The sequence below is a fragment of the Gymnoscopelus braueri genome (assembly GCF_963280865.1).
Source record: "Gymnoscopelus braueri genome assembly, chromosome: 5".
Classification (NCBI taxonomy): domain Eukaryota; kingdom Metazoa; phylum Chordata; class Actinopteri; order Myctophiformes; family Myctophidae; genus Gymnoscopelus; species Gymnoscopelus braueri.
Genome location: NC_137606.1, coordinates 33,724,904 through 33,747,326, shown reverse-complemented (window position 1 = coordinate 33,747,326; position 22,423 = coordinate 33,724,904). Strand labels below are relative to the sequence as shown.

Genomic DNA, 22,423 nt, shown 5'->3' with positions numbered 1-22,423 from the left:
TCTCTCTCTCTCTCTCTCTTTCTCTCTCTCTCTCTCTCTCTCTCTCTCTCTCTCTCTCTCTCTCTCTCTCTCTCTCTCTCTCTCTCTCTCTCACACACGCACACACACAGAAGTAATTGGGCCATTTCGGCCATGGCGTCAGGGCCAGTCACTAATGTTAGCGCAGAGGTATATATAGATGCCATCTGTCTGTTAGCCACACTGGAAAGGCCTAATTCTAGCATCTGATGTGGAGTCAGCCCTCACTCTGGGACAGCACTGTCTCTGCCATCACTTCACTCTAATGCACACATCTTTTATTTTCACACATCTTCACGGGGGCAGCGGGTCAGAGCGGGTGTATGTTTCAATCCACTGGCTCCTCCTGGCATTGCGTTGAAGTGTCCTTGAGCAAGACACTGAACCCCCGACCTCTCCCAATGAGCAGATTGGTGCTGGTTGCAGGTTGATGCTGGTTGCAGGTTGATGCTGGTTGCAGGTCGGTGCTGGTTGCAGGTTGGTGCGTCCACCGTCGGTGTCATGCGTACACTGGAAAGCACTTAAAGTGTTAGGAAGACTAGATAAGCGTTATATAAAGGGTTGTACTGTAACCTTGTAGAAATGGCCTTAGTAGGCCCAGTCAATGTGCACATGCACCGTGTTTAGACTCAAAATACACTCCTACTTGACACTGATCTCTGATCTCTGTCTATCTCATGAGTCTTCAACAGGGGGTCCGGGATCCCTAGAGGGTGCCAATCTAGTTCACGCTGCAATGCGCTGTGAGCTTGTAGATCGGCTATTCTCGGTGAAGAGGTTTGGTGTAGAGGGAAAAAAGAGCAGACCAAGTACAGATCCCAAGTTTACAAAGTTTAAGTGGTTAAATGAGACACTGATGATGCTGTCAAACAAGTGAGGCTATCTATGAAATCTATTAAAAAGTTTAATCTTCAACACAATGTTATACAATATGTAGTATGTTCAGCTCTCTCTTAGCTAAGGGGTCCTTGGCCTGAAAAACGTTGAAGACCCCTGGTCGATCTCATGACAGATGTATTTATGTTCATTCATAGTGCGCGTTCCTCTCTGACAGCAGACCGACAGATCGGCTGAGGGTTTCGTTCAGGTCAGGTGAACGGACCACATTCTCCCGGGTCACCTCATCCCTGGTCCTCCTATGCCTGCCCGTCTCATTGCTACCCCCTGGTGGCCATTCACATAACGAGATAATCTCTCATAATGGATCGGGCTCTGTCACAGGCCTGACGGGGACAATGCAGCGTCCCCGGTGGCATGCTCGAATCATCTGACCCCTGCACAGATAACATGCCACCCCCTGCCAACATCATGGTGCCGGGGCTCGTCTGTGTCGCTGCCCGTCTTTCTCACTGTGCCCCCTGAAGGGCAGACCCTCTTCACCGAGCCGACGCGGCACTAGCCCGCAGAGGCACCAGCCCATTAGCATGTATGGGAAGTGCCGAGCGTGCCTGTGGGCTAATTTGGATCGTCGCGTCATGCTGCGGTGAGACTAACGCCCCGGCAATATCATCAGCACATCAGCCACCACTGAGAAGGAGAGAGTGGGGGAGAGAGAGAAATCTGCCTAATTTTCTCCTCCGCCCCACTTCAGTGTGATGTCACGGCCGTGCTACTGTCAGCTGACATTGACTTCAATGATAGGGGAGGAGTGCGCACGTCTGTACCTATTTGCTTCACTTGCTTTGTGTGTGTGTGCTGTAGGGCAGATGGAGAGAGACAAACAAAACAGAAGGACATGGTATAGGTGGTTTCAGCATTCTTGTCAACATACTGGCAGCGTTTACAACCGTATGAAATTTTTAACAGCAATACCGATATTACACCACAGTTCTGTACTCAAATTGTGATTAGCTCGAGAGGTGTTCTGATCAACCATGTATCAGTTATAATAGTAGTTTTAGTTTGATTCGCTTTTTAATGAAATACTGAAACTGTGGTATCATTCTAATCTATACCATGATATTGTGCGGATCCACAACCTTCCACAACCTGCCTTCAGCTCTGTGTCAACGACCACACACCAGTACCAATATCTCCCGGTATATCACGACTGACCTTGAGTTTATCTTGTGGGCACAGTAGTTAGCTAACTAATAGCCTAATAGCTGTTGTTTGTCGTTTCCCAGGGCAATGGCTACAAACAAGTTCACGCAGGTTGGAATGCTCTGGGCAGTGGTGTTGCTCTTTACAGAATTAAACTGTTGATAATTTCAGGATTTATTGAAACCCATTTAATCCCTTCAATGCTCATCTTAGTTCATTTCTCAATTTCTCAATTTCTCAATTTCTCAATTCTGTGTGTGTGTGTGTGTGTCTGTGTGTGTGTGTGTGTGTGTGTGTGTGTGTGTGTGTGTGTGTGTGTGTGTGTGTGTGCGTGCGTGCGTGTGTGTGTGTGTGCGTGTGTTTTTGGGGTGGCTGCAATATGCCTGTGTGCTTACTCGGCCCTCTCATATCTTTAAGAGTAATTTAAGCTAATGGGAGTGAATTGTGATACTTGGAAATATTAGTCATTGAACCAGCTTGCCATTGACAAAGTGCTCCTCTAAACCAAAAATGCTTGAATGGAAAAATATAAAAGGAGCATGATGAAAGCAACATCAGAGTGACTGAGAGAGATGGCTGATTGACTGACTGACTGACTGACTGAGAGACTGAGACACAGACAGAGACAGAGACAGAGACACAGACAGAGACACAGACAGGGAGATGGAGAGAACAATTTCCTGCTCATAATTGACCTAGCTAAAATGTCCAAAGCAGCAGTTTGGAGGATGGTGTTGTAAAGCTAACTGGGTTTTATGGCTCCCTAACTGGAGTTGATGTTACACATAAAGAAAAAGAAAGCAATAAAGTTGCAAGGAGAGACACAGGGAGGAGAGGAGATAGGAAGGCTGTGGAAGGCACTCTGCTTCACCCCGAGAGACCCCTTTATGACTCGGCGGCAAGGACAGACACACACACACACACACACACACACACACACACACACACACACACACACACACACACACACACACACACACACACACACACACACACACACGAACAACAGCGATACACACGCTTCCAATCCTAAACGCACACACCCCACACGCAAACACCACCAGAGCCTCCCCACAAAGCGTAGAGGCGGCAGTGAAAATAGATGTTCTCTTTTCGAGGCGTAAATAGCCTCTGACAGCACTTCTCTCTGCCCACCCCCCACCGTGCCTTTACAGAGGAAAAAATAAATAAATTACTGTGTCAGGCCAAATCGCTGTAAGTGTATCAATAATGTACGGGGGAGGGGCACCCCCTGTATCCCCGTGTAATCTAATTCAAGTTGCCATGAATTATGTCTGGGTGTTAAGTTCAGGGTTCTTACACCCTCAGGCTAGGTGGAGCACCTCTCTCTCTCTCTCTCTCTATCTCTCTCTGTCTGTCTCTCTCTCTCTCTTTCTTTTTTTCTCTCTCTCTCTCTCTCTCTCTCTCCCTCTCTCCCTCTGTCTGTCTGTCTGTCTGTCTCTCGCGGTCTCTCTCTCTCTCTCTTTATGTCTGTCTCTCTCTTTTCTCGCTCGCTTTCTCTCTCTCCAAATACAGCAGTTTGTAGCCGCTGACCTTTTCCCATGGCGGTCTAGATTGATGTAGGCTATAGTGTGGTCATAATGCTACTCCCGCTATGGATAGTGAAAGTGAGGGGGCTGACAAGCGGCTAGCGGTCCACGCTCAGACGTTCTCCTGTTTAGATACAGCTCATCTGTTGTGTGAAGCAAGCAGCTTGTGTGAGAACACACTGTATGTGTGTGTGACTGTGTGTGACTGTGTGTGCGTGTGTGTGCGTGTGTGTGCGTACATACGTACGTGCGTACGTACGTACGTACGTACGTACGTACGTATGTGTGTGTGTCTGTGTGTGTGTGTGTGTCCCAGGACAGACACCTCGCAAGCATTATAGGGCTTCCTCCCTCATCCCTGAGGAGGAAATGAGCTCACACATTTTGATCTGGGTTTTATGGGCTGAGCTCAGCTGAGCTTAGCCGTCGTGTTTCCAGAGTTATAATGATTTGTTCCGTCGTTAGCGCATTATGGATCGAGCGAGCACACCGTCGAGTGTGTACAGATCGCAGCACCTGGCACAGAGCACCATATATCAATATACTGGGAATCCCAGAGGCAGTACTGGCATGTTAGTCTAACCTCATGTATGCAACTCCTCAAGTACTGAGGTCATTTAGGAGAAATTAACAACTTTCAACCAGGTATCCATCCCTATTTTGGGCATGTCATATAGGCAAGAATGTTCCAACATTTAGAAATAATAGAAATAGTCTTCAAGCTTTTTTAAAAAAAAACTCTATTTTTGAAATTTGGCTTAAATAGTTAAATATTGACAATACTGAAATGGTTTCTTAACCTCACTTTCAAAGCTACTTCAAAGCGCCCACGTTTAGAGTGGTCTATGATATTCAACTGGCGGCCCGTGACAACAAAAATTGCCGAAACCGGAAACAGTTGAGGAATTTGTAACTGGTTGGTTAAAGGGTTAATTTATTATGCTATAATTTAATTAATTTTTTGGTGCAAGGGTAGCTGTCAAGCAAGCATGTTACAAATAGCTGCCTTAAACGTTAAACATGGAGAAATTAATTGCTTGAAAGCCATACTTGAGTAAAGGTACAGATACTGTATCTTACCTGAAGGATATTTTTACTCCAGTAAAAGTTAGTCACCCCTAAGAAAATCACTTGTAAAGTAGCTCACATCATATTAAGAAAAGTATCTGGTGTTAAGATGTTTTTAAGTATCAAAAGTAAAAGTATTAAAGACCTTTTCATGGTACAAAGAAGCAAAACAGACAGAAATGTTGTCTAATTCTCTCTACTTTCAGAATAATGAAGCTTGCAAGTAGTTAAGCTGTTTTTTCATTGGCATATCAACATAAAAGAGCACAACAGATGTGTTTTGGTTAGTTTTGAGTAGACTAGAAGTCTAGCGCCCGCGCCCACGTAGCGCCCGCGGCCACTTGGCAGCGCATATAAGTGGCGTAGCGTCATGAGGGCCAGTGGGGCCGTGGCTCGGTCAGTGAAGACCCTGTAGCGCGTCTGATATGTGGCATAGAGGGGCGGATTTCTCCAGAGGAAACATCCGTGGGCTACCATTGGTTCAGCGATGTGTGCGGTCGCCCTGCGGCCCCTCCTCCTCCACCAATGTGCAGTATTGAGAGCCCTGACGTCACAACATTTGGAGCGATGGCCACTGCACTCTGGTTGGTTAGGGTACACCTAGGGCCCAGGTAGAACCCACTTAAAGCCTGCATGGGCAAACCCAGTTAGGCCCTGCCTCGGTCCCACATAAACGTGGCTAGTTGGGGCCCACCTAAGGGCCAGGTAGAAGCTACTTATAGCTCGCATGGGCATCGCAGTTAAGACCCACCTCGGCCCCACATAGAATTGCCTAGGTGGGGCCCACCTAAGGCCTGTTTCGGTGCTCACAAACGGTGCTAGGGTGACCGCCTCATTTGGTAGCATGCAGGGGCCTTAAGCAGCAGTAATGTAACACAAGCTTAACACAGTAGAACCGAAATTAGCAGAAATGACTCCATTTCCCATGATGCCCTCTGAATGGTGCAGCAACGCGTCGCTGCCAATACGTTACATTGTGTCACAAAAACCCACAAATTACACTAAAATGAAACTCTTGAACGGGCTAATTAGGTAGCATTGATGACATTTACCAGACTAACGTTCATACAGGTTGTTGGTAAGATGTGTAACATAGCCGTTTGAGGCACAACAACAGCGTTAGCATTAGCCGCATGCTAACGCTACTCGTTCGTTAGCTTAGCTACATGCTAACGGCTCATTATAGGCAGCTCTTGGCTAATAGGCATTTAACCCAACTAACGGCAACACAGTAATGAACATAAACATTCACATACATGCTTTAGACACTATTAGCAGGCTGCATTAACAACCAGCAGCAACAGAATCCAAGTAGCAGGCCACGTTAGCAGCTAATGCTGTGTGTGTACGATGAGGGTTGGCAGGTGTGTTTGTCGTATAAGCGATTTAGGGCTTATGTGGGCGCACCATCTACAATGGACTAACTGAGCAGGAATAACATTCAGCACACTAACGTTCATTGTTGACAAAGTGATTGCACAGCCGCTTCAGCCATGACAACCACGTTAGCGTTAGCTACATGCTAACGTTGAAAGTGAGTTCGCATTAGCCGCATGCTAAGGGCTCATGTTAAGCACCCATGGGCAGTAATCATTCAAATACAACGAACGCTATCACAGTAGTGGACATAAACATTGGTTACATTAGTAGCAGGCTGCAGTGACGTCAAAGTGTTGACAATATGAATGACTGGGCGATTTATTAGAGAAATGAGGGTGATTTTGCTATCCAGCTCAGCTCGCCCAATTATCACGGAGCCCTGTTGTTTCTGCGTCTGGCTGTGATGGCGACAGCAAGCTCTCTGCGATGCTGCTGTCTGGAAACTGGCCTCAGGATGACACGACCAATGAGAGTGAGTGCTTTCGTTGTTGCTAAGATACAGTGTATGGCACATAGCGGCTATGGCCCATAGCTTGTGGATCTCTGTCACATGATTGGCGTAGCCTGCGTTGCCAGGTCTGCCTTTTGTATAAGCGATTTTGGTCTTATTTGGGCGCGCATTTGGGCTCGTTTGCATAGACCACGGCAGCGCTTGTTTCTTTCCCGTTTGACGGATGTAGCAACAGGGCAAAAGGTTCTCAGTGTGGCGCAGATGATGATTGGCTGGTGTAACGAACCATCCGGAAGTAAATGGCGAGATGAAATATATAGCACTTTATGGTTATTAGAGAAGGAGACACATGTGAAGGTGGAAAATGAAATGTAGGAGATTATATAGTTTTGCATGAGCGATTTTTGTAGCAAGTTGGGAGAGAAAAAAATTGGGGTTTCAAAAGGGGACGGCTCTCTGATGTTTTCCATCTTCTACATCTCTATCCACTAGGTTTTACAATTACACAGTATGATTCATTCATCGTAAGCAGTGCCCTGGCCTGAATGATGGTCTAACTCTCCACTATTAATGAAATGCATCATAAGAGCTTGTGCTCTTATCAGCCGGATGCTCAAACACAAACAAAAGCTAAAACCTTTCCTTCATACGATATGTAAACACTTAATCTTGCCAGCCTTCTTCCAATTCTCTTCTCACAAAGACACTTCAATGCCAGGGACCCGTGCACAGAACACACTGAAATATCTGTAACTCCATATTCTTCCTATTTTCTCAATATCCAAATCAAAGTCTGTTATAAAGGACTGGCACAGAATTGATCCTATGAAACATCAAAAGGCATGAATGCAGTATGAAGCAGGCCCTGATACGTTACCATAATGGACATAATATGTCCATTGTTGTGTCCTATATAGCACACAACCACGAACACGGTCTTGTGCCCCCCGACTTCAAGTCATTTTACAATTCTGCCCCCCTGCCTAATCTAGTTGAATACCCCTGGTCTAGACTCTAGAGGCACATTTTATAGTTTGAATGTATGACTATGTACTGACAGTTCCACTATGTACACCCAGTCAGTCATCTACTCATTGCCATTATAATATCTCATCGATGCAATTCTTTATCCATTTCGGTGGATAAAGTGGTGAAAAGTGGTGAACAGTAGGGAAGTTAGTGCTACTATAGCTGGGGTTTTTCGGGTGTAAAGAGCCCGTCATTGTGTTGTGAAGTGAGTGTAGGACAGACGAGGGCCTGATGAGTCACTCTGCCAGCGCTGCACTGCAGCTGCTCGGCAGGACACACTCATACAGTGTTCATGTACGCCAGTGATTCCCAACCGGTGGGCCGTGAGGATGTTGCAAGCGGACCCCCAAATAATGGGCAAAAAAACTATAAGATTTTAATCATAAAATAACATTCATTTTAAACAATTAATGTAAAAAAATAATCTTTAAAACCCTGAAAAGAAAAAAATAGTTTTCATTGTGGTACAGATAAATATGAACTTTCAAGTATACTACATTAGTTCCATTAATCCAAGCCTGCACACAGTCGATTAATTGATCATAAGCTCTGAGAATGCGTGGTGCCCACCCATCTGACCACTTAACACAATGGGGGTGGGCCGCAAATGCTTTCAAGATTTTCAAGTGGGCCCAAATCCAATAAAGGTTGGAAACCGCTGATGTACGTAATTCTGAGTGTGTAAAAACTGACAATTATGAGTTCCCCTGGAGATTATCTTTACACTCCTGTCCACGTGTCCCCTGGTGTGGATTAAGTTTTCTCCCCCCAAAACATTGCTGTATGTTTGCCCTCATTTAATATTCCAGGATCCATGAATATATATGCTCTTTGCCGAGTCAAATTCTGCCTGATAAATGTTTATACAGTAGTTGTAATGTGTTATTTGAACGTGATCTAATTGTTTTATCTTGTTCTGTATAATGTCCAATTCATGGTGTGTAAATCCTGTCGAGATTTGAGATCGCTTCTTAATGAGTTTCATCTTGTAGAAAATGGGCTAATGTTAAAATGCTGAGCTCGCCTACAGTAGCATAACAAATCTGTCTTTCCTCGTTAATTGTAATAATTCTGTTCTTTCTGTCAGGGGAGCCAAGTCTGTCACACACACACACACACGCACGCGCGCTTGCACGCACGCACGCACGCACGCGGGTAAATTTAATCTTTGGTGAGTAAGTCACCCATAAGAAAATCACTTGGGTGAAAGACAGTGTTAAAGTAGCATACTTCATACTGTATATACTTAAGAAAAGTATCTGGTGACCTTTTCATAGAACAAAGAAACAAAACAGCCAGACATGTTGTCTACTTCTACTAAATTTAGCTTTCAAGTAGTTCAGCAATCATCCTTTTTTTTTGCTGGGTAGTTTGCCAAAAGGTACATTTTAGCGGCACATCAACATAAAAGAGCACAACAGAAGCGTTTTGAGTGCAGTTCATCCATCAAAAACCATCCATTTGTAACTATTTCTGAGTTTTGAGTGGATGTTTCTCCTTATGCATACATTAGCTTGTGTTAGTTCTGAGTGGATTTTGTCCATCTTCCATCTTCGCCATATTCATCCACTTCAAACACATCATAAGAGCTTGTGCTCTTATCACCCGGGTGCTCAAACCATAAAAAAATGCAAAAACAGAAGCAGGCCCTAATAACTTACCATAATTGACATAGAATATGTCCAATTGTTGTGTCCTATCGGACCACTTAACAAACGGTCAAACAGTTAGCCATGAACATTTTTTTCATTGTTGTTGTCACTTATGACCCCGTGACTACAAGTCATTTTACAACTGTGGCTTCTGCCTAAACTTAGTTGAATACCCCTGAGCTAGTCACTTCACCTGTGTCTGTTGAATTCCTATTCCCTTCCCTTTACTACTCGCCCTTGCTCAAGGCACAGAGGGCCTTACCATAATTCCTAGGATAAGGATAATTCCTTTTAACAGGACGTTCATGAAAGTCCTTGCGGGCTTGTTTCCAATGAGGGCCTGTGAGCAATTAGGGGTTAAGAGTCTTGCTCAGGGACAAATTTCATTTCATCGACACATGCTGGCGTGGCCTGGAATCGTACCTGGGGCAACCAGGGCCTCTGGCTCCCTAGGCGGGCTCACTAACCACTCAGCTATGGCCGCCCCTTAATGATATGATATAAAGGGCTCACGTAAATGAAGTTGCTCAAGTACAACATTATTTAATTGTAGTGACATTTTAGTATTTTACAGATACTTGTCAGGACTCGGCACACAAACTTTAAATCTGCACAGTGCCAAGAATTATTACTGTGTATTTTTATATTGATTATAGTAATGACAATTATGGATTTTGTGGTTACCTAATACTAATGCCATGATTCTCATTGTGTAATTGTTTAAATTAATTTGTTATTTTTCATATTCTTCTATCCTACAGTATCTCTGATGCTTGACTATTCATGGTCATACTGTACTTTGTATTTTTACGTCATTTATTCATGTTTTATCATATAATTTAGAGTTCTAAAAAGATCCTTTTCCAACTGTGTGTGACAGAAAAGTGTGTCTGTCTCTCTCGCACGCACGCACACACGCACACACACACACACACACACTTTAGTGCAATGGTTTAGTGCAATTAAATGGTTCTCAACGTTGGGTCTGTGCCACAGGCTCCCAGCAGTCCTTGAAGGGGTTCCAGGGGGTCCACAAGCTAAATTGTTCATAGCTGGGAACCAAATGGACCCGGGTCTGTAACTCAGAGAGTGTACACATTTGAAGCATTTGTTGCACAATGCACATTCGCACAACATGCTGTGAGCTTGTAGATTTTTTCTGCCCAGCATAGGGCGGAAGCAATTGTTCATGTGGGTTCATGTGATTAAGTAAAGAGACACTGTCAGACTTAAATGAACACTGAGGGTTTTTCCAGTGTAGGCCTATATGTCGTTTGGAATGCTGCCTCTGACTTCATCTAGTTTTGTAGGTACGTATCTGTGTGGCTTACCAATAGCTGCTTTGCTCCCACCACCGCTGCTTCCTTGGGAGAATGTTTAGAGAAGCAGACACGCTGCCTGGAGCAGAAACCCTGTGTAATTATCCTTGGTGTCATCTATAGGAGCTGGTGGCATATAGATACACAGACGTGTCTGCTGGAGCATATATAATTTGGTGGAGGCAACACGACTGTGAAAGAGATTCCTCTGATTGACAGTTTGGTAAGATAAGCCTGTTGCCAGGTCTCTGTTGTTATCCCTGACAACGTCTGTGGAGCCTGAAGCAGACTTTTCTCATCCAAGCAGATACAACAACAAAAAACTAAAAAAACAAAAACATTCAAGTATGAACTGTAAAGCCTAATTAATATTGACTAATGATGTCACTTGCCGAAAAAAACTGTAAATCTGTTATTTTCGGCAAGCAACGTTGCATGTCATGCGACGGAGCATGAATTCTTTTTCTGTTTAATTCCGAACACATAGATCAACAATGCAGTTTTATTTTTACTTTGTTTCTCAGGAGTAATGTGGGTTGGCATTTGTATAATAAATAATTAGCTAATACTTCAATTCAACAATTCTCTTGTTGAATTGTTGCGTCACTTTGGTTGAGATTTCATTTGGTTGGGGGGCCTTTGGTTTACTCTAGGCCAGATATACTGTAGGTGTTAGATTGATTTAATTATGAATTGGAGTAAGTTATGATGATTATTGTTAACGATTAGGTGTGTGTTTGTGGATGTAGTCATTATCTTTTGTCATGCCAGTACTGTCCTAATTCTTATACATTTCAACACAAATAGCAGTATTCTTTTTAGCCCCCCACCTCGATCTTTCGCTGCTCTTATCAACCCTGTCAGTGAGAGAGAGAGGGAGAGAAAGCTTTCTCTTAAACTGAAGGAAATGTGCTTTGGGGAGCACATTTCAAGCCAAAGAGGTTTGGTATGGTGTGTAAGCCCTTTCTCTGAACGGAAGCTTCCCTCCGCAGAGAAAGTGCTGATTATCTGTTCCCCCTTCTGATTCAGGGTGAGCTTCCTGGCTTTGAATTGGAAATGGGAAATCTGTGATATAGCTTAATGTGTGAACTCTAATGTTCTCAGAGAGAGAGAGTGTGACTCAACAATAAAATATAAACCAGAGAATAAATTATGTTCTGCAGCTACAGCCGATATAAGCAGGTTAGAAACACTATAACTCTAGTCAGCAGTAGCACGCTGCTGAACAAGGGCAACATAAAGGTGGGCATAGTTGAGCTACTGTACAAGGCTCATCACTAACCTTGACCTTTGACCCTTGACCAAATTGCACCATATGTCAGATATTGAGTTAGGCATCTAATATATCGTTGCTGTAGCTGCAGAAACCAGCTAACTCCATTTTGACGCGTTTGCATTTTTTCCATAAATCAGGGCTATTGAACACCCTTTACGTCTCTATGTTGGTAAAAAAAATATTGAACCAATGACAAGTATTAAAAAGTGCTTTTGACAAAACCAGCTAACTCCATTGGATCCTCAAACTTTCTGCTAAACCAGCTGCTAAGTCCACCAAAGGGAGGTGGAGTTAGCTGGTTTGGCTAACTCCAGGCTCCACCCCCTTTTGACCTCCAACCTCATTGTGAGCTTGGAGGTCCATTTAGCTGTTCTTATCAATGATGAACAAAACCTCCTAACTTCACTTTTTGTTTCGTTTTCTTTTCATTTCCTGAAAATGCTGGTTTCTGCCGGACAGCAGAGATATGATGTTTTGTGGTCTTGTGTTGACATTTGAGGATTGTACAGTCTATTGAGTCATTGTTAACAGACTGTTGTAGTTTGGCCTATTTCTGGCACTTGATAACTAAAACATATACGGTATATAACAGAGGAGACGGACATATGGTTGCAGTCACAACTAGAAAAAGTGCTCCTCGGAGCACAGGTCTCCGCCATGGTCAGGTAGATTATTGTGGGTCAGCAATGTTCGGAATTCAGTCATTCGAGAGGTGAGTGGAATCTATAGAAGTTGAGGGATTAATGTTGATGAAGTTATTGCACAGATATGCAAACTTAAGATGCCAATCTTAGCCAAACAGGATGCTATAATAGGCCAATGTGAAACGGGTGACATTTCTTCCTCGGCCTAGTGGGAATGTGCGTGCAAAGTTTCACAGCAATCGGATGCTGCGTTCATGATTTGAGCCATTTTGTTCAAAACGGACCACTTCTGCAAACTTTGAAAGCCAGACAGATTCGTCTTGATCACATGACTATAGAGATAATGTGTACCGATTTGCGTGATGTTTGGACAAAATCTGTAGGAGTAATAGCAAAAAATGTGTTCTGCAAAAATCGGCCTGCTGGTGGTGCTATAACAGGACGATGTGAAAAATGTGGGCAACTGGTTCTGCTCTGGCATCCAGGGAGTGTGCGTGCACAGTTTCACACCGATCGGTCCAACAGTGCCGGAGATTAGTTGTTCACGGACGGACGGACACTCGGACGGACAGGAGAGAAAACATAGTATCGGCCACACCTTTGGCCTGGCGGAGACACTTATTGAACCAAAATCTAGGGACAGTTGAATCAGTCCCCAGAGAGGTTAGTGTCTCTCTTAGGGATTGATCCAACTGCCCTACATTTTTGTTTTCATGCACAGTAAAACCTTTTAGCAGTCTTTGTGTTAAATTAACACTGAGGATTTTACTGTATACTCATCATATATGTTGACCGACTCAGTAATAGCTTTTCATTGTTTTTGCTGTGGTGTTGTACACAAACCCCCCAGGCTCCGCTCTGCTAGTCACAACACACTGATGCCTTGCAGATGGAGAATTATGTTCAGTCGTACTGCTCGAGAAATTTTCTAAATTAGATAAACATCACATTTCCCATTAAAGAGTAAGGTTAACCTGCTAGCAGAGTATTCACTACTGCAGTTTTGTTAGATAGCTGCAGTACCAGCACTCACCAACACAAAGATGGTTTTAATATGTTGAAAGCTTACTTTCCTTAGTGGGAACACTCTGAGCCGTCTAAAAACACTTTTTGGCCAGGAAAGAAAATATTCCACTGGATGGAAAAATGTTTTAGTTACTCCGCTGCGCCCCCTACAGATCTGGTGGCACTGCCGGGGGTATATGGGCAATGGCCGAAAAGTCACATAGCGTTAAGGAGAATTCCTTCTAGCGCTATGGACCAGAGCTACCTTACTGTGTGCATACATGTATCATGTATCATGTATTTTTTTAGAAGTACGGTGTGAGCATCCAGCAGTGGGCTGAGCAGTGGAAAGGTCAATCGGGGGTGGCAGGCTGATTGTGTGTCTGTCTGTCTTCCTTACTGACTGACTACTGCTGATTGACTGCTGTGTTCCAGTATGTTGGTCCCCCATGGAGTGGCCCAACAGTAATTGCTCCTGCAGGGGTCTGCCACGTGTCATGGACCCACCCAGCACTCTGTGCCCTCTGGGCCAGGGCTGGCTGGTACTGCCAATCTAAAGCCCTCCCACTGACAGGCATGGATGGGTGGCTCTGGGTGGATCTGTTTGCCTGTCTGTCCTGTTACAGTAGGTTTTACCAGCAGTCTTGTCCCACATCTAGACCCCCCCCCACCCCACTACCCAACACGCACGTCACACACACACACACACACACACACACACACACACACACACACACACACACACACACACACACACACACACACACACACACACACACACACACACACACACACACACACACACACACACACCTCTTAAGTTTCTATCTTGTTCTCTACTTGTTCTCTACCCTGCCAGTCAACCAGCTAGCCCCTTCACCTCCTTGATATTTTCATTAAGATCGGAGGCACCTCATCAGCGCTGATTCCCCCATCTGTAATTAGTTAAGTAATAACATGGGACAGGCTGCTTAGGCATCTTAAAATGGCCCTTTGTTGATGATGCCACCCCATCATGGTGGGCACCTCTATACCCATTAGCGTTCGGGCACAGGATCTTGCTGGGTGCCCCTGGAGCGCACACCCTTCGCCACGTCCCCTCGCCCACCTGATGGGGGAATAATTGCACCCCACCCCCAGTCATTTCCAGCAATGGCTATTGTGTTTAATTAAAGAGGAGATTTGAAGGGTAAAGTGGCCTTTGCCACATTGTGTTTCCCCCCTCTGGCGTATTGATTGAGGCGTAATGATGATATTGGCAGAGCCATTGAAACAAAGGCTCTCTGACCTTAAGCAAATGGCCTTGGCACACTCTAGGACAAATGAGCATTTTTGATTCGCTGCCTGATAAGAGCCGTGTCAGGCACGCACAGAGTGTTCAAAGGTGGAGGCAGAGGTTGTGTGTGTGTGTGTGTGTGTGTGTGTGTGTGTGTGTGTGTGTGCGCTTGTTCGTGTGCACACTTCGTGTGCAAGTCGGAGGCAGAGGACGGCTGCGTGTATGTGTTGTGTGCATGTAGCTACACACATGCATAAGATTGATCGAGAACTGGACAACTGTGAGGCGTGTGATTGTTATGTGATATATGTGTGTGAATTGAAGGTATATCACCCTGTGTGTGTGTGTGTGTGTGTGTGTGTGAGAGAGAGAGAGAGTGAGAGAGAGAGAGAGAGAGAGATCCTGCCTTTGCAGGGGGGCTAATAGTGCCCCCGGGCAGGGTGGTCTCGGCTGGGTGATAAGAAGCAGGCGAGAGACAAGACGGAGAGAGATATGAGACCAAACACACACACACACACACACACACACACACACACACACACACACACACACACACACACACACACACACACACACACACACACACACATACACACAATTTCAGCAGTGAAGAGATGGGGAGGGGGGAGGGAATAAAGTAACATTATGCTTTGCCAGTTTGACATTTCTCTATATATCACATTCCTGCCTTTCTTTTCTAAATGCACTGAAATTATAGGAAAACCTGTCCGGTGTCAGCTTATCCTGTTCTGCTCAGATGCATATTAACCACATGAACCTTACTGTCCATTTTTTGGCAGGCGACTGATCATTATGAATTCATGAATTTTGCCATTGATTGTCACATTGAATGCCGACTGATTATCCAGCCTACCAAGTTTCATGAAAGTATGCCCATCTGTTCTCAATTGTGACCTTGAACTGTGTGACACATTCAACCCAAAAGTTAATCCTCTCTTTGCGGCAGCCTACTGACCAGTCCCACTAAGTCCCATGAAAATCTGGCCATCTCAAGGTATTTTACCTTTATTTTGACTTTAACCTTTGATCTTTTCGAGCCAAAACGTAATCATCTCTTTTGGGCCGCCTCCTAACCATTCCCTCCAAGTTACATGAAAATCTGCCCTTCCGCTCTAAGCATATCTTGTTACCAAGCAAAGAAACAAGAGAAAAACCTTTATAGGCCAATGTTTCAGCCTATGAAGGCTATGGGAACCTTTTTCATGTTATCTGCACCTTATATAGACCACGGTGTGCATTGCTCTCTTTTTTTTATATTAACCACTTTTTTCCACATTTTCAAATATTGCATAAAAAACATGAATTGCAAATAGGTTTAGTTGAAATTACTCAAATATCGGAAAATGTTATTACATTTGAATGAGGTATAAACATTTTGTCAATAAAGAAATGTGATAAACTGCAGTGGGAACAAAAATCAAAATGAAGATTGACAGAGAGATTTCCTCACACAGCGGTGAATAGTGGTTGTCACTACAGTGCCTGTCTTCTTCCAACAATTACCTTGTTTTCTTCCATAGCACTGCCCTTATGGGTGGTGCTACTGTATATAGAAGCAAGACTGCTAGAAATAATGTTGAAGAAAAACATGAGCAAACTGGTGCATGTCTCAACATCTCAACATTTAAAATGTATGCAAGGAAAAAAAGTACTTGCCCAAGTAGATATCTCCAATTGTTTTAGCTGGTTTTGTTTTGTAGGTATTTTACTTTCTCATTACTTATTTCATTCACCTCAGCGCAGGTGATGGAAACATAACTTATTCATTATTTTCTTCTTTAAAAACAATATAAATTACAATAGTTCAAAAATGTGTTTAAAATCCATTTGACATTTGATGGAAACGTACTAAATTACTACATCACTCCAAAAGTCACAATGTAACTTTTGGCAAAATCATTTATGGGTTTCATTCTTTTGCATCAACGCTAGCAATGTCATGGGCACACAGATTAGCAATCATAAAGGTACTGACACAGTATTTGTTCCCATGCCTCCTTGTGTGTTGGCTGTTCAGTTAATGAATAGATCCCACCCTACCACTTCCAAATAGGCTGTTCAGAGCTGGGGATATATCTCAGCTTGCATTTGCCAACATGAGTGTACAGTATCTAGCTTACTTACTGTGATATGCTGTGGTCCTGCCTGTAATGTCTCCATATACTGAAACTGTTTGTTAGAGTTTTACACTGGCGTGACAGGTGGAATGACTACAGAGTAGATCTTGGATTACAAACTATAACCACGGAAGGGTGGCCCAGTACAGTATATATATATTTGTGGGTTCCGTAATTGGCAGACACCCAATATTATTTTCCTCCACCAGAGAACCTGTTAATCCCTCTGTTGTGACATGAGTGTAACAACATACACTGTACAGTATACACAGCAGAATCAGTGTAAATGTTTACTTTGTCAGAGTTAAATTGACACAATTTGCCAATATCCTACAGTAGGTTTGACTACTGTCCAGGATTTCTGTGATTGGCTAGACTAGAGAAACAAACACTGCATTGACTGTTTTCTCTGTCCTCCTCTGTAACCAGCAAACATTGCAGACCTTTCTTCTGGCACTCCAAGAGTGCTATAAAACTAAGTGAAACTGTAAAGTACAGAAGCTGTGTATTCACACTACGTCTATGGAACAGCAGAGTTAAATAGAATAAATTAGAACAGAATACAAAATAATTCGAATTAATTGTGTGACCAGCAACAGACAATGATTATCAGACCACCTGGGGCAAATAAGCCATTCTGATTGGCCGAGACGTGTCACATGAGGGTATACTAATTCTCAAGATTTTAGCTATGTACATTAACACATTCCATGCCAGAGTTTAATCTCATAATGTACTCACCAGTGCCAGCGTTTTATTGTTGTTTTTTAGTTTTTTTCATGTCGCCACAGACCTTGCTAAATAAGTTAAAAGTGCGCGTTCATTTGGTTCTAAACACACAGCGGATCCGTGAGAAACGGCGAGCGAAAACAGTTTCCAAATCCGTGCCGCCATCTTGAAGCTACAGCCGATCAACGGTAAACAGTGATCAGCGAGGAGAAAAACAACAACCAGAGAAAATCGAGTTTTAAACAGGATCCCAGACAGGAAGCGGATACGATCGAAAAAACCGGAACCCGAATAATTCCGTTTCCGACCGGAAACCGGAAACGGAAATGGATCAAAAAAATTCGGAAAGTGCACCTGGGGCACTTAACATGGGAATCGGCGGTTCGCGTAGATCTACGCGACTGGCACGCTGCGGCTTTAAATAGGTTCGCGTAGATCTACGCGACTGGCATGCAATGTGTTAATGGATGAATGAGAACCATCGAAGTTTTATATTTTTGGCACTTATGGAGACTTTACAAGTTATCCATGGTATACGCAGGATAATGCACAGTGAACAAGTCAGTTATGAGGGTTTTTTTTTTAAATTTAGAGTAACACATTTTTTTTTACCCCTTTTTCTCCCCAATGTAGTCGTTATGCCAATTAATTCCTCCCCACAAAATGTCTGTGTTGTCACTGCTGTTGTATCCTACTGACTCACCTGCCAGTGAGGAGCCCCCACCAGGAGGACGTAGAGCCTTCGTCCTACTCCTCCCACCCAACACTCCCCGCCCCAGGCCGTAGGAGTACGTGCAATGAACAATATCAGCCTCCCCGCTCGGCTTCCCTCCCCCGAACACGGGCCAATTGTGTTCGTGTAGTAGACGCTCGACAAAGCCGGATGCACCACGGTGGATTTGAACCCACAACCTCCGTGGTGGTGGGCAGTGACTTTACCACTGCGCCACCCGAGCGACTGGGAATAAATAAATTTGTTAAACTATCCTCTCTTGCGTGTATCATCCCTTAAACATGCTATATAAATGATACTCTGCATATTATACTCTGCATAGTACACATATAATTTAAAAAAAAACAATAACACCAGAAAAACTCTTGTCTTGATTTTGTTGAGGACGTTGGTTGGAATAAAAGACAAGGGACCTTTTTATAATTGGACTATGATGTTATCCATTCTTTGCTTCTGTTAATATTGATATATTTGTGATCTGTGTTCCACAGGTAGAATGCAAGAAGGCCCAACCTAAGGAAGTGATGTTTCCTCCAGGGACGCGAGGCCGGGCCAGGGGCCTACCCTACACCATGGATGCCTTCATGCTGGGCATGGGCATGCTGAGTGAGTACCACTGTGAGTGAGTGTTTGTGTGTGTGTCTCAGCGGCGTAGCGCAAAATCCCGGGTCCCCGATGTAAGGAGGGGGGTCGGAGGTGGTGCTGGGTGCTGTAAATGTATTTTGTCTGCATCGCTACAACACGCTACTACATGTTTGATCCAAACTGAGATGCATAGGAAACTTTCCCACACTCCTCCTAAGGAAAGTGTGTCTGTGACTGTGTGTGCGTGTCTTTGATTTGAAATGTTTCAAATCAGCAGCCTCGTGGTGGTCCTATAACAGGCCGATTCGGTGCAGTTACCTATAACTCCACCGATCTGCATAAATCTTTGTATGCACACTCCCTAGAGGCCAAGGAAAAACGTCTGCTCTGCATTTTTCACATCTGCCTTTTATAGTGCCACCAGGAGGCCGACTTTTGTGAAACTTATTTTTTTTATATTACTCCTTCAGATTTTTTAATTATTTTTTGTCCAAACATCACGCAAATTACTACAAATCTCTATGGTTATGTGATCAAGATGAATCTGTCCGATTTGTCCTATTCCATCATGGCAAATTTTGAACATTGCTGGCCCACAATAACCTACGAGGAGCACTTTTTAACGATACTTTGAGTACAGCTTATTAAAAAAAAAAAAATTCTGAAAAAAAATCCAGATTTACACACTTTCTCAGCTGAAAATACATCTTTGTATTTAATATTATTATTATTCCATAAGGATATAAGGAGGATTCCTACAATCCCTATTACATTTACAAATCCAAAGCCCTTGATTGACTGGTGATACAAACATGATTGACACAAGCAATTAACACATTAACTGGCAGCATTAAAACATCGTTTTTCATCCCCATGCCAGCTTTTTTTTACCTTATATTGACCATCCACGGAGACCCACGGGAGCCGCGGTTACACAGATGTAAACAAAGGGTGTCTGGGGGGTGGGGGAGGGTCTCCTCTATCCACCAGAACAATCGCGATCGGCCATTTTGTTGCTACCGGCCGTTGAATAAGGCTTGTTTGGACCCGAAGAAGAATCTCGACGCTTTCGTTTTATAACATTCTAACTTGATATTGTGGTTAATTTAATATCTTAGAGTTGACATTACAATTTGTGAGCGATTCTTCTTGTACCATTGCACGATCATATCAAATACTACATAATCAGCTGACATGATTTAACAAAAGTGATGAGTTATCCCTGTGAAATAATGGAAGACAGGAAGTAATAACAGGAAGTCACAAAAATCATTACTTTTCAGGTTTCCGATAAAGTGCATGGCCACGGGATGACCATCTATTTGCAGCACTGGGTCACATATTATATACAGTATGTCAGAGCCATGCCTTCAATTTGTGATCTGTTGTGCCAGTTCAATGTTCGACAACAGAAACGGAGTGAAACCTAAACAGCCCATAACAATGACTCCATTCTGTTGTTATCTGAAAGCCTCACTGCCATAGAATAAATCTTACTTCCTTAACCTGAAGGCAGTCACTGACACCGTTTTATCATCTGGCTGGGTCCACAGCTGCAGGGGAGGGGCAGAGGTGGTGCTAACTGACACTGACTAACTGAGTCTGTAACACTGACAATACCTTCTACCAGCCCCCCTGGACATCCATTCGAAACACCCCTACTGTGTGAATGGTGGATGTCCATTCTGACTCCCCTACTGTACAGTATGTAAGGTGGAAGCGCATTCTGACTCCCCAACTGTATGAAATGTGGATGTCCATTCTGACTCCCCAACTGTATGAAATGTGGATGTCCATTCTGACTCCCCTACTGTATGAAATGTGGATGTCCATTTTGACTCCCGTACTGTATTCAAGGTGGAAGTCTATTCTGACTCCACTACTGTACGAAAGTTGGCAGCAGCACGCTGACACTGGCAGTCCAGAGAACTGTGTTTATATGAATGAATTCCACTCAGATAAAGCAAGCTGCCAAATGGTCACTAGGGAGTACATAAGGGACTGGAGGGAGGGGGATTTACACCAGAGCAGCTCTGCAATGGGCCCTGTCTGCTGAGGCACTTGACATAAGTGGAAGAGGACTTTCACAGATTGATGCTACCATCACCCACACGCACACAGGCATGCACATGCAAAGAGCAGCATCCACGAACCACATACCCCCCCCCCCCCCCCCTGTGGAATCACGCACACACAGAGAGAATGCCCCCCCAACCTTGCATTAGTGACAAGAGATAATTAACAGAGAGATTGATTGTCTGCCAAAAACAACTGGAGCAAATAAATCGTTTGATGCCGGGTGCCCAATCCCAAATGCCGTTAACTAATGGGGGCTCGGGGATAGGTCGGCCACACCTTCAATTTGGCTCCATGAAGCATTATTCCTCACATGGTGGAGCCAGAGGGTTGGCTGGTGTGAAATATGCACTGATATTCATGCACGGGCCCCCTTGTGCTGCCCTCTTTGTCTCAGGGACATCACCCTTGTCTTACACACATGCGATTCTATACCCCCATCCACCCTCACGCTCGTGTATGCGCGCGCGCACACACACACACACACACACACACACACACACACACACACACACACACACACACACACACACACACACACACACACACACACACACACACACACACACAATTCCAGCAGAACATTGAAGAGCTAAATGAGGGGGAAAACTGAAGCTATATTAAATTATGAATATGTGATTTCATCTGGCCTGCTCTGTGAATGGAGAATAATTGGATATGGATATCACAGAGTCTCATTTGGTGAGAGTGAGAGGACTTCATCATCAACCAGTATTCTATTCTATTCAGTGGTCTACATTTCTCACAAAGAAGTCTTTAAAGGTTCACCCAAAAAAAAACATATTTTCTATCAATTACACACTTTTTTGTTTTTGTCGCATTCCTGAGCCAATAATTTGATTAGTCTCCGTTAGGAGACTCAAAGAGTCTCCATTGAGTCTCCGTTGGTCATCAATTTATTGGCTCAGGAATGCGACAAAAACTAAAAAATCTCCTTGAATTCGAGGCTTCATGGGGTGTGTAATTGATAGAAAAAAAAATAAGGAATTAAAGTAATACAATGCAGGTCCACAAATAACGATTTTTTAACTCTTAAATTTTTATCCCACGATTTTGTAACCCTATTTTTTACACCCAGTGCCAATTGTCTATGTAATCCTGGGCACTACCTTCCCTCTGCCAACCTAGGGAGGCCAGGGCCGAGCTCATGCCTCCTTCAATGCATGAGAGCCAACTGACCTTCTTGTCACCTGACAGGGGAGAGTTTCCCTGGTTGGACGTAGCGCGTGGAAGGAACACGTTATTCCAACCAGTTCCCTTCCCCTCCATCAGGCGCCCCGGCTGGCCGGGGGGAGGCAGTATAGTGACCAGGATTACTGCATGTTTTTGTGAGGGTACCTACCCTAGGAGACACGGGGAGAACATGCAAACTCCACACAGAAAGGCCCTTTCGCCAACCCCACCTAGGGTATGGGCACTGATGACGCGGA

General features: G+C 44.0%; 1 protein-coding gene across 9 annotated transcripts in view; it reads left to right on the top strand.

Moving 5' to 3' along the window:
* The window catches only part of LOC308084897 (RNA-binding protein Musashi homolog 2), a 286,257-nt gene that overhangs the window by 201,634 nt on the left and 62,200 nt on the right, over nt 1-22,423 (top strand). For 6 of the 9 annotated variants that reach the window (XM_080427871.1, XM_080427866.1, XM_080427870.1 and 3 more), the window contains exon 9: nt 18,803-18,929. In XM_080427871.1, the coding sequence (XP_080283997.1) occupies nt 18,803-18,929 (127 nt within the window). The remainder of the gene's footprint in view (nt 1-18,802; nt 18,930-22,423) is intronic. The other 3 variants (XM_080427872.1, XM_080427867.1, XM_080427865.1) reach the window with 1 other exon arrangement.